A 23,527-nucleotide genomic window follows, 5' to 3' on the forward strand; every position below is an offset into this window, starting at 1 on the left:
GTCCGTCACGACGCTTTCTATTAGATCAGGATTATTTGTGGCTAAAAGGTCAAGTGTATTTTGCCAACCATTTAAAATTGTGTGGGCTCATGAACTAATTGTTCAAAGTGATTCTCAGAGAAAGCATTTAGTACAATTTCGGAAGATGTTTTCTGTGTACTACCGGCTTTGAATATGTATTTTCGCCAACAAATCGAGGGTAGATTGAAGTCTCCACCAATTATAACTATATGAGTGGGGTACTTATTTGTAATGAGATTCAAGTTTTCTTTGAAGCGTTCAGCTATTATATCATCTGAGTTGGGGGGTCAGTAGAAGGAGCCAATTATTATTTTGGTATGGCCGTTGAGTATATCTAGGGGCGCAGTGGCATCAGAGATCCCAGGAGATGCTACAGGATCCAGAGGCGCCAAAGCGCTCGCCTTAGGTGTCCCAATGTTACCGCGGTCCAGGGCAACAGCTTGGAGCCTGTCGACCTCGGCCAACGCAGCTTCCAACAGTTTATGGATGGTGACCAATTCCCCCTGAATCCGTCCACAACAGGCACAGTCTCTATCCATCCCTAACAATTTCTTTCTTCTCTTTTATCTCACAAGCCGTTCAAAACAAACAGATGACTGATGACTATGCGAATTTACACTATACGGATACTAAAACGTGATGCTACAACTCTCAAATACTATAATACGCTCGAAATTTATGAATTAAACTATGCAAGTATCCAAAAACACGCAACGAAATTAAGAATTAAACTATGCAACAAATAAGTGAGCTCAGAGTACGACTTGCTGCTGGCTGTTGCTTATCCAAAGGCGGCGTGGAGCTCACTGGCTGTGACCAAGCGACACTGGCCGTTCAAAACAAAAACAGATGACTGACGACTACGTGAATTTACACTATTCAGGTACTAAAACGCGATCCTACAACTCTCAAATACTGTAACACCCCCGAAATTCGTGAATTAAACTATGCAAGTACCCAAAAACACGCAAAGAAATTAAGTATTAAACTATGAAACAAATAAGTGAGCTAAGAGTACGACTTGCTGCTGTCTACTGCTTTTCCAATGGCGGCAGGGAGCTCACCTGCTCTTACAACATCTGGGTTGTTAGTTATATGACAGAGCGCAGGAATCTGGTATATTAATCTGCAGAGTTTGTGGATGTACTGGTAGGAAGAAGGATAAATGTAAAAAAAATGGCTCAAATGGCTCTGAGTACTATGGGACTTAACATCTGAGGTCATCATTCCCCTAGAACTTAGAACTAGGACACCACACACATCCATGACCGAGGCAGAATTCGAACCTGCGACCGTAGCAGTCGCGCGGTTCCGGACTGAAGCGCCTAGAACCGCTCGGCCACCGCGGCTGGCGGATAAATATAATTGTGTATGATCTCGCAATGCGACATCACTGATGAATCAATTTCAATTCAGTTAAGGATCATAGATATCACTTCATCGTCTCTGAGATCATTTTTTGCACTCTATGCATGTAAAAAAAAACTTAAGTAATCATTTAAATGGCCAGCATGTTATCATAGTTTCGTTGGAGAAGATGTTCTATTATTGTAAAACTGAATCATTACATATCATAACGAGTGGTCACCGTTATGATCCACAGAACTTGCAGACAAGTAACCATCTTCATGTGCACTTTTGACAATATCAGGGCGCAAAGCGGCTTCCTATTTAAAACTGTCGAGATCTGCAAATACTGGTATTTATAAGGTGAAAGTTCCTTAGTCTGGTAGTATGCGACTGTTTCTTATAGATCAGAAATGCACATATTTTCTTTTACTCTTTTTGGTATTTATCCTAATCACAACCTCTTATATTAGTCAGATCTGCAGTCATATACATTTACATCCACACCCTGCTAAATGTAATGTGACATGGAGTATCTTGTCTCAGTATTAGTTACCACCTTATGCACTGTACTAATTGTTCTTGTATAGATACAATCACTGCATGAGTACTTCCACATGTGCCTGAATTTACCTGATTATATCACTGTGATCTTTGTGTAGTCTTCTGAGAAAAGGTAGATTTTCAGAATAGGCTGTCTTGTAACGCATTATGGGTCACCTGCAAAGATTCTCATTGTAGCCTTTGAACATTTGTATAAAACTTTCTTCAGATCAGGTGCGTCAGTCACAGGTTGCTTAGACATATTCATCAATAAATTACAGTATCTACTGGGCATAATGTTTACTGTTTATCTGTGGGGACAACGTTAAGAATCACATAAGGATAACAAATAGATCAGAAAACCTTACAGACAACATATTTTCAAGTGTGGACACCGCAAAGATGAAAATGATTTGTACTGGTTTATGGATATTTTATCACAATGCCCTCATCCTTACAATTCCAGCTATAACTGTGAAAGAAAGGGATGTACATCTTACTTACAGGAGACGTTTCTCTGAATAAAACTGCATAGGTTTTATGAATGGTCTAAATAATAAATCCTGGTTAGAAGTGCTTCAACAATTAGGTATTAACAATGCTTTCTCTTTAGTATTCATGACCAGTTTTGAAATGAGATTTCCAAATAGGTCATTATATCTAGTCCCTGGATCACAACAGTATTAGAAATTCCTATTGGACGCTAAAATGTCACAGTTCTCAAATGAAAAGATCCATAGATCCACGATCTATAGAATATTTACAGTTCTAAAGCCTATGAAGAAAATATATCGAAAAGTAATAGTAAAGGCAAAATTTCTGAGAAATGAAAGCTTAATAGGACTTTCAGGCAATAAATCAAAATTTGTGTAGGAAATTGTAAAAAGGAACAGGGGAAGACATATGATGACCAGGAAATCGTACTTACAAACACTGATAACGCTATTATTGAGAAAAAGGAAATACTAAATTATATAAATAATTGTTTTATAAATGCTTACCTAATAGTAGACCTCAACTTCAGAAATTAGGATGAACTTAAATATTGTGTACCTGCATATAACATGAACATAGTTCCAGTTACTAAGCATGAATTAGTAAAGATGAGTAAGAGCCACAAATACAAAATATTAGAAGGCATAGATGAAATTTTAGGGTCACTTGTAAAGCAAAGCAAACTGCTTCATCAATTGCAAAGTCCCAGGCACATATTGTTAATTTATCATTTACTGAGGGAGAGCAAATTTTGAAAGTGATACCTTTATTCAAAAGTGGTAACTGGTATAAATTTGAAAACTATCAACCCACATCCTTCCTCAGATTTCTCTAAAGCATACCAGAAGTTAATGATACATCAAATCACATGATACTTAAATGACCAAAATCTACTAAACAGTAGTTAACATGGCTTTCAAAGAGTCGGAAATACAGAAACAGCAATTATGGATTGCATATTAGAAGTACAGAAAGAGCAGTTATGGATTACACAAATGAAATAGTTAGGAACCTAAAAAGTAATAATAGTGTTATATCACATAATTATGTTTTTCTAAAGTTTTTGATACTGGCAGTCATGAAATTCTTTTAGATGAGCTAGAAGCAATCAGGATTAAAGGGGTGGAAAACAAGTGCTTCAAATCAACTCTGGATAACAAAAAACAAGTTGTGGAAATCACACCAGCTCATTCTAATCATGAAGTCAGATAGGTACCCAGTGCAAAGAAAGTTGGGACAGGTCTACCATAATATAGTCTGTTAGGTCCTCTTTTGTTTTCTATTTATATAAATGACATACAGGTCTTACAGTTGCAGCTGAGATCACATTGTTTGCAGATACCACTTGTGTAATAGTGAGTGATGCTAAGGAATCTCTTTTTGCAACAACTGATCAAGTCATGAAGTCCATGCATTCATAGTTAGGCTGACCCTTAATATAAAGAAAACAAATTACATTCAATTTGGGAAAACATTAATTGCAACTGAATCTTTAACTTGTACCTGATGGTAATGAATGGGAAAGAATATGATGTACAAAACTAATAGGAAGATATGTTAACCAAGATTTAAATTGTAAAAACAATGTAATGAAACTCTTCCAGAGACTCAATTTGGGATACTTTGCTCTGACAATCATTTCAAAAGTTTGCTCCTCAGGAGGTATTAGAAGTACTTACTTTGGTTATTTCCAGTCCCTTGCAGCTCTTGGAATAGTATTTTGGGGTGAAAGTAATAGTTGATTAAATGAAGTTTTTACATTACAGAAAAGGGCTACTGGGATCCTGATGGACTGCACAACAAGGGCCACTTCAAGCCCCTATTTTAAAAGTTGCAAATGTGTGTTGATGGTCAGAGCTAAATGTGGAGACCTATAAATCAATAGTGATTACCAAAGTTACAATACATGCAACTCCAGGTTCCTCAATGCAGAGTGAGCAAGAACAAATTGTACTCAAAGCCATTCCTTTCCCATAGTCCATATTCCCTTATTATTTTTCTATCTCTTCTCTTTCCTACTATCGAATTCCAGTCTTCCACCACAGTCAAATTTTCCTCTCTCTTAACTGGAGGAGGACATTAGTGTTTAACGTCCCGTCGACAATGAGGTCATTAGAGACGGAGCGCAAGCTCGGGTGAGGGAAGGATGGGGAAGGAAATCGGCCGTGCCCTTTCAAAGGAACCATCCCGGCATTTGCCTGAAGCGATTTAGGGAAATCACGGAAAACCTAAATCAGGATGGCCGGAGACGGGATTGAACCGTCGTCCTCCCGAATGCGTCTCTCTTAACTATTTGAGTTATTTCTTTCAACTCTCCATATATTCTTTCAATCTCTTCATCATCTGTGGAGCTAGTTGGCGTATAAACTTGTACTATTGTGGTGGGTATTGGTTTCATGTCTATCGCTTCTATGATAATGCATTCGCTCTGCTGTTCATAGTAGCTTATCTGCAATCCTGTTTTCTTAATCATTATTAGATCTACTCCTCATTACCCCTATTTGATTTTGTATTTATAAACTTGTACTCACCTGATCACAAGTCCTGTTCTTTCCACTACTAAACTTCACTAATTCCCACTATATCTAACTTCAATTTATCCATTTTTAATTTCTACAAGCCTTCTACCTGATTTAAGGATACAGCGATTCACGCTATGTTCTGTAAGATGCCAGTTTTGTTCTCCCTGATAACAGTATCCTCCCAAGTAGTCTTCACCTGGAGATCTGAATGGGGAACAATTTTATGTACAGAATATTTTACCAAAGACAATGTCATCACCATTTAACTAAGCAGAATACTCAATGCAAAAAATATTCAAGCATTCATGGCATACTTGCATTGTGTTATTTACCGTTGTTATGATCATTATTATATTTATTCATCCAAGGACCATCTCACAGTGATACAGAAATTCAGGAATTGTTAAGGTAATGGAGTTTAAATCAATAATTACCCCTGTAGCTCAAATTATGCAACACACAGAATACATAACATTCTTTATGAGGATAGGACAGATGGTGTCGTAGGATAAGACATATGCTTGGCTGTGATCGTGATTAAGGAACTGTACTAGCATATGCCTTAGTGATTTAGAAAGATAGCAGAAATCCCAAATAAGGATAGCCCGATAGACCAACCCCATCTTCCAGATTATGAGGTCTGTGTCTCACGAAAACAACGCAGATTAATGAAATGAAGACTAAAGGAACTCAACAGCACAGAATCCACTATTGCAAAGTGAGCGAGCGCAGAGAAAAATTCCTTAACTTCCGATGGTAGTAGACGATGACACCATCACTCACATCAGTGTCCATACAGGCTTCCAGAAGAATGTTGACTCTGACATTCCGTTCCGTCCCGTTCAGGTGATGGTCTGCGTGAATGCCCAAAGTCGCCATTTGAAATGCGTTGTGGAACTTTTGACATTCCGTTCCGTCAACCTACTGCTAAGGCAAATGCCGGGGTGGTTCCTTAATCAAGGTGACAGGTGGCCACCTTTCCCATCCCCATAGGCTACCTGTTCTATCCTCTTAAAGCATGTTATGTATACCATATGTTTTATTTTTGCCAATTGGTTGGCAGTATATTACCTTGACAGATCCTACATAATTGTGAGATGATCCTTGGGTGAATAAATAAATAAATAAGTGTAAGAATCTTCGTTGTTCTGGTTTACGATTTACACTCACACAAATATTCTCGACGACAAGGATATCTTGGATTCTCGGCAACACATATACTTACAGTCTTTACCGACACCGTGATGTTGGTAAAATGCTGTATGAGTTATATCATTGGTTGTATATCAACTGTTGACCACTTTGTTGATCTTTGGCGTTGTGTTTTGAGTCATGTTATGGTGTCGTCAGGGTGAAGTTATTGTTGTGTTCTTGTCCAGTCGTACTCGAAAGATTTTTTAAGTGGTATTTACTAACAAATAAGATGAACATCCTGGAATCAATAGCCTATCATTTAGGTGCCCCGGAACCAGCGTTAAGGCTGGTTATATCGTTACTTGCAGGTTTGTTGATTTGGTGCTGAGCGCGCTGATAATTTTTACGTTTTGTTGATGAAGCAAAATGCTCCATGAAGTAAATAATTCTCCTTTTTTTAGGGTACCCAGTAGCTGCCTTTTATCACCATTATGTTCGCAGTATGTCTGAGACTCTGCGGCACGTATTCTTTGTTGTCGTCGGATTAATTATTGCATATTTCAATTATGGCAAGTATTTGCTTATAATCTGCTTGTTCATTAATAATATGAAGTATTTTAATGGACCTTGAATGCGTTACTGTTGTCGTTAGTGAAGCCTAATTGTGGCGTTTAGCATATTCTAATCCAGATACTTTCATAGGAAGTTGTGAATCTGCCTATGTTTCTTCTCACATACTTTTAAAAGCGCAGAAGTGTCGATCATGCGTTGTCAAGCAGGAAAAGAACTAGTGGTCTTGCGACAACGTTAATTTCGATGTTTCTGATCTCCAAATATCAAAGAAGAAAATGGTGCTGCAAACTTACAGAATACTGGTTTGTGACTCCATTCGGGATTACCAAACGCTGTCCTTGAAAAATGTAGACCCCGTCAAGTTATTTACGTATTTATTGTTGAAGTCCTAGTTCAGTCCGCACCTTTCTCTGTTTTCAGTCACAAAATAGTCGGTGCTATTGTTAGGTTACAGGTAAATAACTGTCAGACTCCAAATCTGAAGGTCTTTTTCATTCCTGGACTGTTTTAGGATATTTTTGCAGTCGGTACGGAGTAAATGAACTGACACTATTGTTTGGTTATCGCACTAAACGGAATAAAATGTGCATAATAATCCTTTACGGCTCCCAAGCCACGCTGACTATTGTATTGTTAGCCCGGGAACACTTGCTTTTGTGACAAACTGATATTTAATGCAGTCCACAGTCTAGATTAGTTGGAGGGGACAATTTTATTTTGAGCTGACAAAGCAAACGAATGAGAATACAAAAGAATGGTTATAGTACTAGCTGACTTGCAGCATAGCATGAGGTCTTCATTCACTCTGTATGTTTATAATAGATAGTGAAAGCAACAAAGTAAATTGAAAAACATCTATTATATTATCTAGGGCCTTGTAGACAAATATATGGCATGTACTTTGATTCGTGTAATTTTGCATTATACATAATGTCCATCAACCATGGAGAGGGGCACTTTATTATTATTACTACCCAAACTTTAGGATTTATGAGTGCCCTACTTTACTCAAAAATACTTCTGCAGGCCTTAATTGAAATGATTTCCAGAAATATTTTGTCGTGATTAGTTTTCACAGAACTGCTAACAAAAGTGCAATTATGTCATAAAGAGTACATGCATCAGGTGTATATATTGCTCTTGTGTAAAATGTGAGGGTTGAACGAATCATATGGAGAATGTAGAATTTTGATACCCTGATGACAGTTGTTTGAAATGATATTAGGGAAAGTGTTATTCTTCAATTTTAGTTGTTTTTTGTACTGTTTACATAGTCTATGTAAGTTGTGTAATTGGATGTTCGAAGTAACTAATTTTGTAAGTACAATAGAATGTTTTGTAAGTTCCTCGTTAGACTGGCTGTATCTTTATTTCCTCTCATCTTCATACAAATTCATCAGTGGCACAACTGTTCATTGTTGTACATTCTAAACAGAAAATTATGGAATATTTTATTCACTGTTCATTATAACTTATTTTAAATTTACTTGCCAAATCAGAATATTGATATTTTGGTGCTAATGATTTATCTGAACTGTTCTTTGAATTTTGTGTACTTACTAACATTGGATGTGCTGTCTCTAAATAAACGACATGCTATAACTTTCTTAAAATGTTTCTTTGCTGAGATTTTGGTATCAATTTTCAGGTGAGGATGTCATGCATTCTATGATGGCCGTCTTCGGAACTTATATTTTCCTGCAGATCTTTGGTGCATCCAAGGAATCTGTGTGCAGTATTTTTACGTTTACTATGCTGTATCTTCTTGCAGGTAAATTAGGATTTGTGAAGTACTATGTTTAAGAGTTTTAAGTATATCTATTTGCAATAATGAAAAAGAAGTTTCAGGGAAAGAATACATAATGTAGTTGGAGGAAATCTGTTTGTAATGTATTGTCATTGGTTGAGAAGGGGATACAGGGTAGGGTCACAGCAAGGTATCTTGTGCCTTTGGCAGAAATACCAAAGCTGCAACCCTACCTGTTTATATGCTAGATTTTTGTTACTTTTTTTATCATCCCTGTGAACCCTTGCCCTTGTAAAACTAACTAACAGTGCAGTGTTGCCAACTTGGAGCATCCTCATTTTGTCTAGTACACACCAGCAGGATGAAGTGAAGTTACCTATTTTTGTTTAGACACGACAAATAACTTCTGTTATATATTTTTTTCAGCCACCTGTCATAGGTCAGCAAATCTTACTCCTGAGTTGTAATTAAGGGAAACTAATTAGAGCTACTTCTAGAAGTGGTTGAAGAGCATTCTTTCGTGAGACTCCAGACATGGCAACTCTAGGTATGCCACATGAAAGACAGGAGCGAAACTCAGCATCCTTTGATTTCTTAGCGACAATATTCCATCACATTTCCAAAAACCCATGTCACACAGCCCTGTTTCAAAACCATCAGCTCTGACTCGACATGTACTGCCACATTATTGGCAGACCAATTGGAGATTTTGAGAAATGTTATTCATCTTCTTTTGCTCAACTGCTTGCATAGCTATCATCCTTGCACAGCTCCTCAGTGAATAGCCTGTCCTTTGATATGCCTTATCCTACATAATGACTCCAAAGAGAGGACAGGTCCCACAACTCCCAAGAATTGTTTATCTCCATTCTCCATGATTATCCCAGCTCAGAAATTTTCTAAACCTACATAAAATCAGTGATCAAGTGCATTGTGTGTTCTTGCATGATGGAGACCATAAACAACAATCCCAGCCACGTGTTTGCAGTATGTTTACTGCTGAGCAAATAGCAAATATCCTAAATTTGCTATATTGTAAACAGTGTAATGTTACGATCTGCCTACAACTTATTGTACAGTACAGCCCATGGAATATATTGTGATCAAAAATTAAAGACTGGTGCAGATGTCTCTGTATGTCCATCTGTATACAGATGGTTGCAGGACCTTGGCTGATTAGTACAGAATGTCTAATCAAAACATCTTTTAGCCATTTAACTTTCCAATTGTTATTTTGTTAAGCAACCAGTTTCAGTGATATGTTTTGCTATCTTGAGGCTCCCTGGCCAACATGTAGGAAGATTCCCACCTCTGGCCCAGTCAAAATAGCAGCTAGGATTCAATGAGTGCTATCCATAGATTTTTGACACAGTGATCCCTGTTTGCACGAATTCCAATGCAATATTGCCTTTGCGGAGTGAGAAAACCTGTACAGAACCTCCTGTGTATAGGATCATTGGCTAGTTTGAATCACAATATCCAGTTATTTCTGTGAAGTCTGCTTTAGTGAAACAGTTGCAAATCCTTGGTTCCCTGTAGATACCTGAGATCTTGTTTCATACTGAGCCATTGTTGCTTTTGCAGATCATTGCACTATTAACTTAATTTGTTTATAGCATGTGAAATATCTGAGCTTGTCACTTGTGCAAGACACAGTGAACATTCTATTGTATGTCTGTATATTGCATGTTGTCTCTTCTTTCAGTTGGATTTTTACCAAATTTTGCCATTCTCTTTAGTGCGAGTTCAAACAGGCCTACAATTTGACAATATAAAGAGATTAAATATTTCATTGACATACTTCTTTTGATCTAACTTCATCACTCCTGTTTCATAATTCTTACCTCATCTTTCATGCAAAATTTTTGTTTTAGTTGTTCTTTGTTTTACTGATGGCCACTAAAAGTTAGTATATCATGTACACACACTGTAAGGAATTACATTATTGATTTCCCACCAGAACAATACATGCAGGAATCCATTCTTAATGTTTCAAGTCCTATTTCAAGCAGTATATTATTCAACTTCAGATTCCACTGCCAGCTAGCTTGCTCCAAACAATACCGAGACTTTATACTTTGGTACCTTCTGAGTATATCGCTGGTTGTGATTCACAAATTTCAGTGTGAGTGTCTTCCTACAGAAATGCACTTACTGCACTCATCTGACCTGTGCCTGTATTGTATTTAGGAGTCAGCTAACATACTGAAGTGTACCTTACAACTGGCAAGTAGAGTTCATCATAATCAGTACTTTTTCCCTCAGTGCATCCATTAACCCTAATCTTACCTTGTACTGAGTTATTTCTCTTGTGTCATTTACCTTTGTTTTAAATATCCACATAAAAGGTAAAACCCTTTTTCTTTGAGGAAGGACTACTAATGACCACATTTTATTTTTATGAAGGAGTCATATTCTCCATCCAATGTTTTCTTTCAATGATCACCGTGAGTAGATGTTATATTTCTTCAACAATCTGTGAATCACTCAGCCATGAAACTTGACCAAATAAACTAAGACCACCCTCTTCTTTCTCTCTTCATCAAATAATCTTTTTATAGATGTAAGCTGTAATTGTGCATAAGAGAATCAACTGATATCCTCCTATAAGGTGTGTTGGCATCATTGTCGTCATCATCTGATTGACATTCAGCATCATCATTTATACACACAGTGTAAGTATCATCTGTAGAATTATGAACTGTCTATTCTTTTTCTATGATATATTCTCTTCTGGTTTCTTCAGATGGTACAGCACATCTCACATATGAAGAAACTATATTTTATCACAGTTTACTGCATTTTCTAATAATACCTCATTTCTGCTCTTAATGACATAATATATGTCATGATCAACCAGGCGATACCATTTGGTAGCGTTGTGCACCTAGCAAGAGTTACATAACAGATACTGTGAAAGGCCACCAACACACAGGCCCAACCACTTGCCTGGCATCTCTGTTGTGCAGAAGCATCCAGATGGCACTCACAAACCCAGGCCACCTCCTGCTTTTGTGCCACTTCCTTCAGCTCATTGTATGTGTCTGTCGATAGTGTGGTCAGCCAGTAGGGAACTCTGTCAACTTCGGAGCACATTGCATCTCTCTTGTACTGGCACACTTGGAAATCTTTTCACTGACAGGTACCAAAACATGCCATGCTGCAGGCACTCAGGCAGTTAAAAGCCAGCAATTAGACAGTTCAGTGCCTGCAGTCAGCCCAGTATAGTACTCTGAAGACTACCTTCGGACTTAGCAGCCACTGTTTATAGAGAACTAGAACCATTAACAGAGTGTCTGCAAATTACTAACAGTTATAGGATAATATCGTAGATTTCCAAAAGACAGCAAAGTTATTTAGGTATCATTCTATCAAGTAAGGACATTAAGTGCCAAACTGTGCCATGGTACCGTTTTGTAACATACTCATAATAAGCGTTATTTGTTATTTCTTATTGTGTTGCCACATTTCTGTTATTGTGTGTCCACAAAACCACCTGTTGACCACCTTTAAAGAACTACAGTGATCAGTTAAAACAGTATGACCACTGCCCACTGTGACGTTGGATGACGCCTGGTGGCATTGTGGGCATTTAACAGAGTAATAAAAGTATGTAAATGGAGCAGACACAGATGGTGCATCCTCTTAGTGAAGATATGAGCCGTAAATGGGAAAATCCATTGAGATAAACAATTCTATTGGAGGAACATCCGCAACTGAGCATTATACCAGAGTTTGAAAATACCGTTTCAGTTGTAAAGTTCTTTTATCACACAACCAGTTTCGGGCTCTTATAAGCCCATCTTCAGGTGTTGTAACTTAGTGCTGAGGACCCTGAGCACCCCAGTGGACGTGTACTAGGTGTGGTATGCTACTTTTGAGCACAGAACAGGGAGTCCCTGTTCTGCGCTCATAGGTAGCACACCACGCCTAGTATCTGTCCACTGGGGCGCTCAGGGTCCACAGCACCAAGTTACGACACCTGAAGATGGGCTTATAAGAGCCCAAAACTGGTCTTGTGATAATAAAAAACTTTGCAACTGAAGCGGTATTTTCAACCTCTGCCATTGAGATAAGTGACTTTGACAAAGGGCATATCATTATTATTATTATTATTATTATTATTCAGAGTCTGTGAACAAGTATCTCAAAAACGGTGACGCTGGTCAAATGTTCACGTGCTACTGTCATGAGCAGCTACAGAAAAAGGTAGGAGGACACTGAAACTACTAAAAGGCACTAAATCGTTGGGACGTCCATGAGTCTTCACAGAACGTGGGGTTCAGAGGCTTGTCTGCTCTTTAAAGTAGGATAGATGGTGATCTATGGCTTCTCTGCTGAAAGAGCACAACACTGGTGCACGCACAAGTGTTTCAGAGCACACCGTTCATTGTTGAATGTGGGGCTCTGCAGCAGATCACCCCTATGTGTTCACATGTTGACCCAGTGATACCATCAGTTACGACTGCAGTTGGCGTGGGACTATGGGCATTCAACCGTCAATCAATGGAAACATGGCAGCTCTTCAGTTGAATCACATTTTTGCTGCACTAGGTTGATGGTCATCTCCACTAACACTGTCATTGAGGTGAACGGTGGCTCGAAACGTGCAGCGTGCCATGGGCACAGGCTGGTGGAGCAGTATTATGCTAAGTGAGATAATATCCTGCAGTTGCATGAGTCCTGTTGTAGTAATCAAAGACATATTGACAGTTGCAAACCACCTCGTCCCTTCATACTGATGTCTTCCCTGACGGTGATATCGCCTTTCAGCAGTGTAATTGTCTGTCCCTCGGAGCCAGAACCATGCTACAGTGGTTTTAGAAGCATTATAGTGAACTCACGTTGATACCTCGGCGACCAAATTAACCCAGTGTATATCCTGCAGAACCCATCTGGATCACTATTGGGTGCCATCACCACATACGCAAATCAGCGGCCCCTTATTTACGTGAATTACATGACCTGTGTGTAGACATCCAGTGCCACATATCTTCACAAACATACCAACAAACTGTTAGATCCCTGATACACAGTATCAGTGATGTACTTTGTTCCAAAGACAGACAAACAAGCTATTAAGCAGGTGGTCACAATATTTTGGCTCAGCAGTGTATAGCAGGGAAAATTTTTTCTGCTACTGTGGATGTTTGAGCTTAATTAATAGTAGCATTCAGTTACTACATTCACAACAGGTATACTCACAATAGCCGACAAATATGAGCTTTCTGGTCTTAGATTCCCTTTTTTTCTGTTCTTCCTTAGGAATTAGTGATAACTTCTGAGCCAAAAATTTGCATATGTGATGAATCAGGTTTCCTGCCTGACCATGTCTCCAAAGGTGTTTTTACCCCCATCACTTTGGCAGGTAATCTATTAATAATACAAGCAGCTGTCACTGTTGTCTTGGTCCAGTATTCTTTAAGTGAATCAACATCAAATAACATTCATTTAGCACTTTCTGGCAGTGTTTTGTTTGTACACTCTTCAAGCCCATTCTGCTGAGGACAATAAGGAGTAGTCGTCTGTTGCCTAATACCATATTTGCTCAAGAAGTTTTCAAAATCTTTTTTGCGGTACTTTTCACCAGTGACTAAGCAAATGATTTTTATTTCCTTCTTCAGTTCTTTTTCCATTAGGTTACATTACATTGTAGTCCTTGAAAGCTCCGAATACACTGAGTTTGCCCGTTACAAAATACACATGCATAAATATTTCATACTTTGTAGTGATGCAGTTTCCATGGGACCCAGTACATCAATGTGAATCAACTGTAGTGGTTGTGAAGCTCATGAACTAGCATTATTGAATGGTGGTCTGGTTTACTTCACTTAAAGACATACCATGCATGTGGCAGGCTCTTTACTACCAGCAGAAGGCAAACTTATGTCCTTGGTACCATCTAATATTTATTTACATCTATAAAATTCAAATATGCCAGTGTCACAGGATAATAGAATTTAAATCATGAGAACACATTAGATTTGCAATCACTTCTCTGTTTGTGTTTAGCAAATACAAAATATTTATCAGTGTCGCTCAACCTGCTAATGCTCCCTCTCTTTTGTATACGTCGCAGCCAGTATGTCTAAAATTTAAGTGGCATTCGTTTTTTACTATTACATTAATTGAAAAAAGATTAGCAGCAAGTTTTGGTACATGTAATACATCTCTTCCCTGAATTCTTCTGTTTTTGTCACCATTCAGTCTCAGTTAGACATTTTCCAGACTTTCTACAGGAAGCGATATCTTATTGCCAACAGTTATGGTAGGTATTGATTGGCTTCATACATCGTACATCTGGTCACAATTGTGAGAATATGCATTGCAGTGCATGAGTACATATACCATACGTCCGAATTAATTGAATGTGAAGAAGCTGTAAAACCTGCGATGAAAGTTTTATGTTCAAATATGTGGCACTGTCTGGCAGTGTGCCCCTATTTGTTGCAATTGAAACACTGTGACTGTTTATTGCATTTTCTTGTGTTTTGCTGTTGACCTGTTTCCCTTTAACATGCCATTTTCCTCTGAAGAATGCCGAATTCTACACATCTGTTACTTCTCATAAAAGCTTTGTTTTTATAAGGTCCGCACTGATTTTGATTCCTGAGCTTTCAGTTCCCATTACGATAGGTTTGTGTGTTTCAGGCAACCCATCCAACATTAATGTTCCAAGTCACTCATCAGTGAATGAAATTTAATATTGTAACTCTTCAGGCTTTCCCGGCGATCTAATGACATCTTGGGTTGTCGGGTGTTCTGCCGGATATCAGCGTCGTACTTGCACGATATTTCGGTCACGTAGCTCGAGACCTTCATCAGGTCGCACCTGATGGAGGTCTCGAGCTACGTGACCGAAATATCGTGCAAGTACGACGCTGATATCCGGCAGAACACCCGACAACCCAAGATGTCAAATTTAATATTTCTTAATTTACAAGTGGTTGACATGATTTTGTTCACATATATTAAACATTTTTAGATGATACCAAAATAGTGGTAATAAGGTCTCTCAATAATACCACTTGCTTGTTTAAACCACTGTCATCCAAAGCTTGTTCCAGTTTTTTCCAGACCCGCTCAGTTGTAGATGCATCTTATATATTCATGTAACTGATTGGATGTAATAATAAAATGAGCTTTGATCTTGTCTTGAATTCTTCTTTTTTGAAATTTGTGTTGGTAAAACACACACACACACACACACACACACACACACACACACACACACACACAATATATTATCTCGCAGTCTCATGAAGTTACTAAAATCTAACACATCTACACCTATATTTGACAAGCCTCCCTATGGTGTGTGGTGGAGAGTAAAGTGTGTACGGTTGTCATTTACCCCATTGTGTGTTCCAATTGTGTATGGTGCACTAGAAGAACAATTGTAGGTAAGCCTTGATGCGAGCTCAGATCATTTTCCCGTAATGGTCTTTCTGTGAGATATACATACGAGCAAGCAATATTTTGGTTGACTCTTCTGGGAACGTGTTTTCTGAGAATTTTAATAGTAAGTGACACTATAATGCACACTGCAACTCTTGAGCTTCTGCCACTGGAGTTCTGCCATCTCAGGGAGGCATTCACACGTACAAAACAAATCTGTAACAGAACATGCCACTCTTCCATGGATCTTCTCTGTTTCCTTTACCAGTCACATATGGTGCAGTTTGTTAATGACTAATTAGAACTTTCAAAGAATCAATCAAAAAAGGTTTTTGTAAGCCACCTCCTCTGTGGGTTTACTGCACTTCCTGAGGTTTCTTTCAATGAATCTGGCTGGCATCTGCCTGACCTGCAATTAGTTTTAGGAGGTCATTCCACTTTCAATTGCTTTGTACACACACACACACACACACACACACACACACACACACACACACACACACACACACACACACACTGATATTTAATAGAAGTGACTGATTCCAGTGATTGGTTAGACTAGATGATTCAGATCTTCCATGACATCTTACAACAGATCCAACATCAAGGCACAGAAGTGGTCTTTTTGGGGGTACTTGAGCAGCTCACGATACGGGGAAATGATGCAACAAACACAGAAGCCAAAGAAGCATGTAGGGATGGTGTTCTACTTTGATGTTCTGTTCACTTGCATGCCATCATCTCATCTGACACAGTCCCCTGTCGGTCCGAGGGTTAGAATAGGCCCGAGGTATTCCTGCCTGTCATAAGAGGTGACTAAAAGGAGTCCTTATGTGATAGTCCCCTGTAAGGTATGACCTCCATTTTTCAAAATTTTCCCAAAGAGCGAGCCAATTGGGCAAGGGCGCCTTTCATGGTGCATAATGTCCATCATGCACTGAGACCTCTTGCATCCTTCGTTGATGTGGACCTGCACTTCCGCTCGTTCTCCAGCTGTTGGGCAAGGTCACCCTCCTGGGTGCATATTCCTCCATCCTCTGTGCAGTATCGCTTTCTGCACTGTCGATGATGATGAACTTCTTAGCTCATTTGCGCCTGATGTCCAGCATGGTAGCCAGTCCGTTGTGATGGGCCCACCATGTGCCCTGTGTGTTGTAGGGATCACTCTGCTGATGCCTGCACTGTTAACTCCACATGTATGCCAAGGAGTAGATACTCGTCACCCCGGGGCATCGGGACTCCCGGCAATGGCCATCCTGCCTTTGCTGCAGCTGGGTGGCACCCATGGGGAGGGCCCCTGCTCAGTGTGGGTGGCATCAAGGCAGATGACACGCCATGAAGCGTAGTACGTCATCTCTTGCTGGTGGTCAAACACCAGCAGTCTGTAAGTGGTCAAGGTCTAACTTCAATGCTAAGAAATACGACTCCAAGTTGTCCCCCCTCCCCCCTGGCCTCATCATGGGAGGAACACCAGGCTAAGGATGGTAATGAAGCTTATTCATCCCAGTACCTCGTATGTATGAGAGTTGATGGGGCATCTTTCTTGTCAATGAAATCTCAGTTTTTATGTGGAACATTTAGAGAACAATTTTGGGGAAGTGGATGGCTTGTCAAAAATGTGGTTAGGGTCAGTATTCATCAAAACAGCATCCTCTGCCCAGTCATGGGCACTACTCCCCTGTGACAAGTTGGGGGATGTTTCTGTTTCTATCACACCCCATAAGAGCTTAATATGGTCCAGGGTATCATATTACACAGGGACCTCCTTTTGCAGTCTGACAATGAGCTGCACGCCAATTTAGAACAGCGAGGTGTCCATTTCATCTGGCGTGTCCACCAGGGTCCGAGAGATAATCAGGTTGCCATCAGTGCCTTCATCTGGGCCTTCGAGGGTGACACATTACATTACCCGAGAAGGTCAAGGTGATGGTCTACTGCTGTGACGTAAAGCCACATATCCCTCCCCCGATGCAGTGCTTTAAGTGCTGGAAGTTCCGCCATATGTCTTCCCGCTGTACTTCCAGTGTCACCTGTCGGGATTGTGGACGCCCTTCACATCCCAATGCTCCCGGTGCTCCGCCTCCCATCTGTGTCAACTGTGGAGAGCACCATTTGCCTTGCTCGCCAGATTGCAGGATTCTCCAGAAAGAAAGGAAAATAATGGAATAAAAGACCCTGGACTGACTGACCTACAGTGAGGCTAAGGGAAAATATGAGCGACTACATCCTGTGAATATGACATCAACCTAGGTCACCACTACGACAACGGTACTACCATCTTCTGTTCTGCTGCATACAGTTGGCTCTCAGAGCCGTCAGACTCCACCTGCCCCATTGATGGTGGTGGTGGTGGTGGTAGGGGGGGGGGGGGCACTTTCCTCCCTGTTGCTCCTGCACAACCTACTTCAGGAGCAACACCCCCCAACCATCGGGGACATCAGTTCCCACTTCTCAGCCGGAGAAGCATAAGTCTTCTTCAGCTCCTCTTATGGAGATCGGCATTCCAATAACTGATCTGTGTTTGTTTTTATGTCGCCAGGTTTTTCAGCTTTGGTAGATGGCATAGTCTCAGTATGCACTACAAACTGCGTGTCATTAAGGAGACTACGAATGTGTGGAAGTCTTCCATGCAGTCCTCCCCCTGCGGGCCAGGGGGTTAGAATAGGCCCGAGGTATTCCTGCCTGTTGTAAGCGGTGACTAAAAGGAGTGTCTCACTTTTCGGCCATATGAGTTCACGTCCCATTCTATGGTTTGACCTGCCACTTTCAAAATTCTACAGTTCAGGCCATATGGGGAGGGACGCCATACGTGGTGCACTAGTGCCCTTAAATTTGATCTCCTGACTCTCTTGTCATGGCTCTGCATCTCCACCTGCGATTCAACTATTTGGGCGAGGACACTTTCCAGGGTATGTCATCTGCTTCCGTTGTCTCCTGTCCTCTTTCACCCCCATGACAATATTGGATTTCTCTGCACCCAGTATCCAGCACGGTAGCCAGTCCGTTATGGTGGGGCCGTCATGTACCCATTTGGTGGTAGCCCCCTGACACCACAGGGATCCCACTGCTGATGCCTGAGCTGTAAACTCCCCATTTATGCCAAGGAGTAGATGCCTGTCTTCCTGGGGCACCAGCACTCCTGGCAACAGCCATCTTAGCAGTTGGCCTTTGCTGTGGCTGGGTTGGCACCCGTGGGGAGAACCTCTGATCATTGTGCGTGGCATCAGGGCAGGTGACCCGCAATGAAGCAGGCTAAGCCATCTCTTGCTGGTGACCGTATGGCACCAGCAGTCTCTAAGAAGGGCAAGATAGAATACAATGCCGAGAGGTATGACCCTAAATTGTTTCCCTCCCTCGCTACACCATGGGAGGAACGTAGAGCTACAGAACCGAGAGAGCCATATTCGCTTCGGTTTTTAGTCTGTAGCAGAACCGATGGGGACTCTTTTCTACCTACAAAGCCTCAATTTTTTGTTGAACACCTTGAGGATAAGTTTAGAGAAGTGACAGCGTTATCCGAGATGCGAAACGGTGCAGTCTTGATTCAGACAGCATCCCCAGTCCCAGCCTAAGCGTTACTCACCTGTGACAAACTGGGTGATATTCCTGTTTCTGTCACTCCCCATAAAAGCCTCAACATGGTCCAGCGGATTATTTTCCATCGTGACCTCCTCTTGCAGTCTGACGACGAGCACCTCGCCAATTTAGAATGGCGGGGTGTTCATTTCATCTGGCGCGTTTACAGGGGACCCAAAGACAACAGGTTTGCTACCGGTGCCTTCATCTTTGCCTTTGAGGGTGATTCATTGCCTGAAAAGGTCAAGATGTTTTACCGCTGTGACTCTAAACGTTACGTCCCTCCCCCTATGCGGTGCTTTAAGTGCTGGAAGTTGGGGCACATGTCTTCCTGTGGCACTTCCAGTGCTACATGTCAAGACTGTGGATATCCACTGCACCCAGATACTCCATGTGCACCACCTCCCACTTGCATCAAGTATGGAGAGCACCACCTCCCCTGCTCACCAGACTGCCCAGTACTCCAAAAGGAGCAGAAAATCATGGAGTACAAGACCCTGGACCAGTTGACTTACACAGAGGCTAAACGTAAATTCGAAAGATTACACCCCATTCAGTTGATGTTGACATATGCTGCAGCTACATCACCATTGCCTTCCCAAGTGCCAGTGGTTCCTCACTCTGTGCCATGAGCAATGGGCCATCCGGGCCACCAGAATACATCTGCCCCCTTGGTGGTAGGGGGCAAATCTTCCTCCATTACTCCCCAAAGTACCTACTTCGGGAGCAAGGCCCCCCAAACGCGGGGGACATTGGTCCCCTCCCCCCTGCCGGAGAAGCAACAGCCTCCTCTGACTTCTCTCGTGCGGAAGGGGTCCCTTGGGGCCCTCTCTCCCAAGGTCTCCACTAATGCCACGGCGGACACTTGCCAATGGGTTAAGGAGCCAAAAGCTGCTGGACAAAGAGCCTCACGTTCTGACTGAAGCTGCTTCACAGAAATCTTCCCAGCAAACCCCTAAAGAGAAGCGAGAGATCAAGCAAACTAAGAAGAAGTCTGATAAGAAACAGAACCCTCTGGTGGCCCCAGCACCACCACTCCCTATCAGTTCTGCATCTGCGGATGCAGTGGAGATCTTAGAGTCTCTCGCAGACCTGGATCTCACTGACGCCTCATCCACCATAGAAATGCCTACAAATACTCAGTCGAAGGCAGCAGGTGACCCTGAGGCATAACTTGCCTCCTTGCACGCTTCATGCCTTCCCAGTCTCGTGTCATCCTCCCGTGGAATTGTGGTGGTTTTTTCCATCATCTGGCTGAGCTACGGCAACTGTTAAGTTTTACACCTGCTTTCTGCATTGCCCTCCAGGAAACCTGGTTCCCAGAAATGCGGGCCCCTACCCTCTATGGCTATAAGGAATATTACAGGAACCGTAGCAACTATAGTAGAGTGTCAGGTGGAGTTTGTGTCTATTTCGTGAACTCAGTATGCAGTGAACCTGTGACCCTTCAAATCCCTCTTAAAGCTGTGGCTGTCAGGGTAAGGACGACGCAGGAAATAACTGTCTGCAATGTACGAGGGCCGTTCAGAAAGTAACCTCCGGTTGATTTAAAAAAATACACCAAGTTAAATAAAAATATTTTAATATATACATCTTACAACTACATCTTTGCACTATTTTTCTACATAGTCTCCATAGCGATTGAGGCACTTATCGTATCTCTTCACAAGCTTTGAAATTCCTTCTGCATAAAAATCACCCGCTTGTGCCTGGAGCCAGCCTGTGACCGCATCTTTGAGCTCTTCGTCGTCATCAAACCGCTGTGACCCGAGCCATTTCTTCAAATGCATGAAGAGGTGATAATCACTTGGCGCCAGGTCTGGGCTGTAATGTGGATGGTTGATAACGTCCCACTTGAAGGACTCAAGAAGGGCCGTTGTTCTGCGAGCAGAGTGAGGACGGGCGTTATCGTGCAAAAAAACGATACCGGAAGTCAGCATACCACGGCGTTTGTTCTGTATAGCCCGTCGTAACTTTTTTATTGTTTCACAGTACACGTCTTGATTAATGGTCGTACCACGTTCCATGAATTCAACCAACAACACCCCTTTGGCATCCCAAAACACCGTTGCCATCAGTTTTCTGGCAGAAAAGTCTTGCGAGGCTTTTCTTGGTTTGGTAGGCGAATTTGAATGTGCCCACATCTTTGATTGTTCTTTTGTCTCAGGGTTCACGTACTTAATCCAGGTTTCGTCACCGGTCACGATTCTGTTTAACAATGGTTCTCCTTCGTCCTCATAACGTGACAGAAAGTCTAATACAGAGGCCATTCTTTGAGTTTTGTGGTGGTCGGTAACAATTTTGGGCACCCATCGTGCACAGAACTTACGGTAACCCAATCTTGCTGTCACTATCTCGTACAAGAGAGTCTTAGAAATCTGTGGAAAACCAGTAGACAACTCTGACATTGAGAAACGTCAATTTTCACGAACTTTTGTATCAACTCTCTGAACGAGTTCGTCAGTCACCAATGATGGTTTACCACTCCTCTCTTTCCTCTCTTCATCATGAACGTTTTCTCGTCCGCTTTTAAATAAACGTACCCATTCACGGACAACTCCTTCACTCATAACTCTTGGTCCGTACACGGCACAAAGCTCACGGTGAATAGCTGCTGCAGAATATCCTTTGGCTGTAAAAAACCTTATGACAGCACGCACTTCACATTTGGCGGGGTTTCCTATTGCAGCACACATTTCAAACTGCCACAAAAACTAAACTAGCGCAGGTACAACGTTCACTCGACCACGGCTTGATGCCGACTGACCTGTTGAGTGCGTGAACGCACAGATGGCGTCGCTACTCCCCCCACAACCCGCACTGTGACCAATCGGAGGTTACTTTCTGAACCGCCCTCGTATATCTTCCCCCAGATGGTGCAGCACCCCAGAATGCACTGGCTGTACTGATTGATCAACTCCCTAAACCTCTCCTACTTTTCGGAGATTTTAACACTCATAACCCCTTGTGGGGTGGTACAGTTCTTACTGGCCGAGGCAGAGATGTTGAAAATTTACTGTCACAGCTCGACCTCTGCTGCCTCTTAAATACTGGGACCACCACACATTTCAGTGTGGCACATGACACATATTCACCCATTGATCTCTTGGTTTGCAGTCCTGACCTTCTCCCATCTATCCACTGGAGAGCACATGACGACCGGTGTTGTAGTGACCACTTCCCCATCTTCCTGTCACTGCCCCGGTATCAGGCCTACGGACGCCTGCCCAGATGGGCTTTAAACAAAGCAGACTGGGAAACCTTCACCTCTGTTGTCACCATTGAGTCTCCCCCTCATGGTAACATTGACGTGGTGGTTGAGAAGGTAACTACAGTGATCGTTTCTGCGGCAGAAAACGCAATGCCTTGTTCTTTAGAGTGCCCCTGGCGAAAGACAGTCCCTTGGTGGTCTCCTGAAGTCGCTGAGGCAATTAAAGAGCATCGGCTAGCTCTACAGTGGCATAAGTGGCACCCTTCCCTGGGGCACCTCATAACCTTTAAACAGCTCTGTGCCACGTTTGCCAGATTAGCAAAAGGCGGAAGCAGGAGTGTTTGGAGAGGTACATCTCGACCATTGGGTGCCATGCGTCACCTTCCCAAATCTGGGCAAAGGTCAAATGAGTTTTTGGGCACCACACCGCAACAGGTGTCCCCAGTGTTAACATAAATGGTGTGTTATCTACCAACGCAAATGTGATTGCCTAGTACTTTGCCGAGCACTAAACTTGTGTCTCTGCATTGGAGAATTACCCTCCAGCCTTTTGCCCTCTCAGATGGCGGATGGAAGGGAAAGTTCTCTCGTTCACTACACACCACAGTGAACCCTGTAATGACCCATTAAAGAGTGGGAGCTCCTCAGTGGCCTTGCACATTGCTCCGACACAGCTCCTGGGCCCAATCGGATCCACAGTCAAATGATTACACATCTCTCGTCTGATTACAAGCGACATCTCCTTGTGATCTTCAACCAGATCTGGTGCAATGGCGTCTTTCCATCGCACTGTCAGGAGAGCACTATGATACCAGTGCTCAAACCTGGCAAAAACCCGCTTGATGTGGATAGCTATCAGCCCATCAGCCTCACCAACATTCTGTGTAAGCTGCTGGAACGTATGTGTTTCGGCGGTTGGGTTGAGTCCTGGAGTCACGTGGCATACTGGCTCCGTGCCAG

At 41.9% G+C, this 23,527-nt stretch overlaps 1 protein-coding gene across 1 annotated transcript in view; it reads left to right on the plus strand.

Moving 5' to 3' along the window:
* The first annotated feature begins 6,237 nt into the window (after positions 1–6,237).
* The window catches only part of LOC124555052 (lysophospholipid acyltransferase 5), a 179,151-nt gene continuing 161,861 nt past the window's right edge, over positions 6,238–23,527 (plus strand). Inside the window, exons 1-3 of the mRNA XM_047128825.1 lie at positions 6,238–6,430; positions 6,524–6,631; positions 8,284–8,406. Of these exons, the coding sequence (XP_046984781.1) occupies positions 6,352–6,430; positions 6,524–6,631; positions 8,284–8,406 (310 nt within the window). The 5' untranslated portion in view covers positions 6,238–6,351. The remainder of the gene's footprint in view (positions 6,431–6,523; positions 6,632–8,283; positions 8,407–23,527) is intronic.

This window comes from Schistocerca americana, chromosome X, assembly GCF_021461395.2.
Source record: "Schistocerca americana isolate TAMUIC-IGC-003095 chromosome X, iqSchAmer2.1, whole genome shotgun sequence".
In the NCBI taxonomy this organism is placed as follows: domain Eukaryota; kingdom Metazoa; phylum Arthropoda; class Insecta; order Orthoptera; family Acrididae; genus Schistocerca; species Schistocerca americana.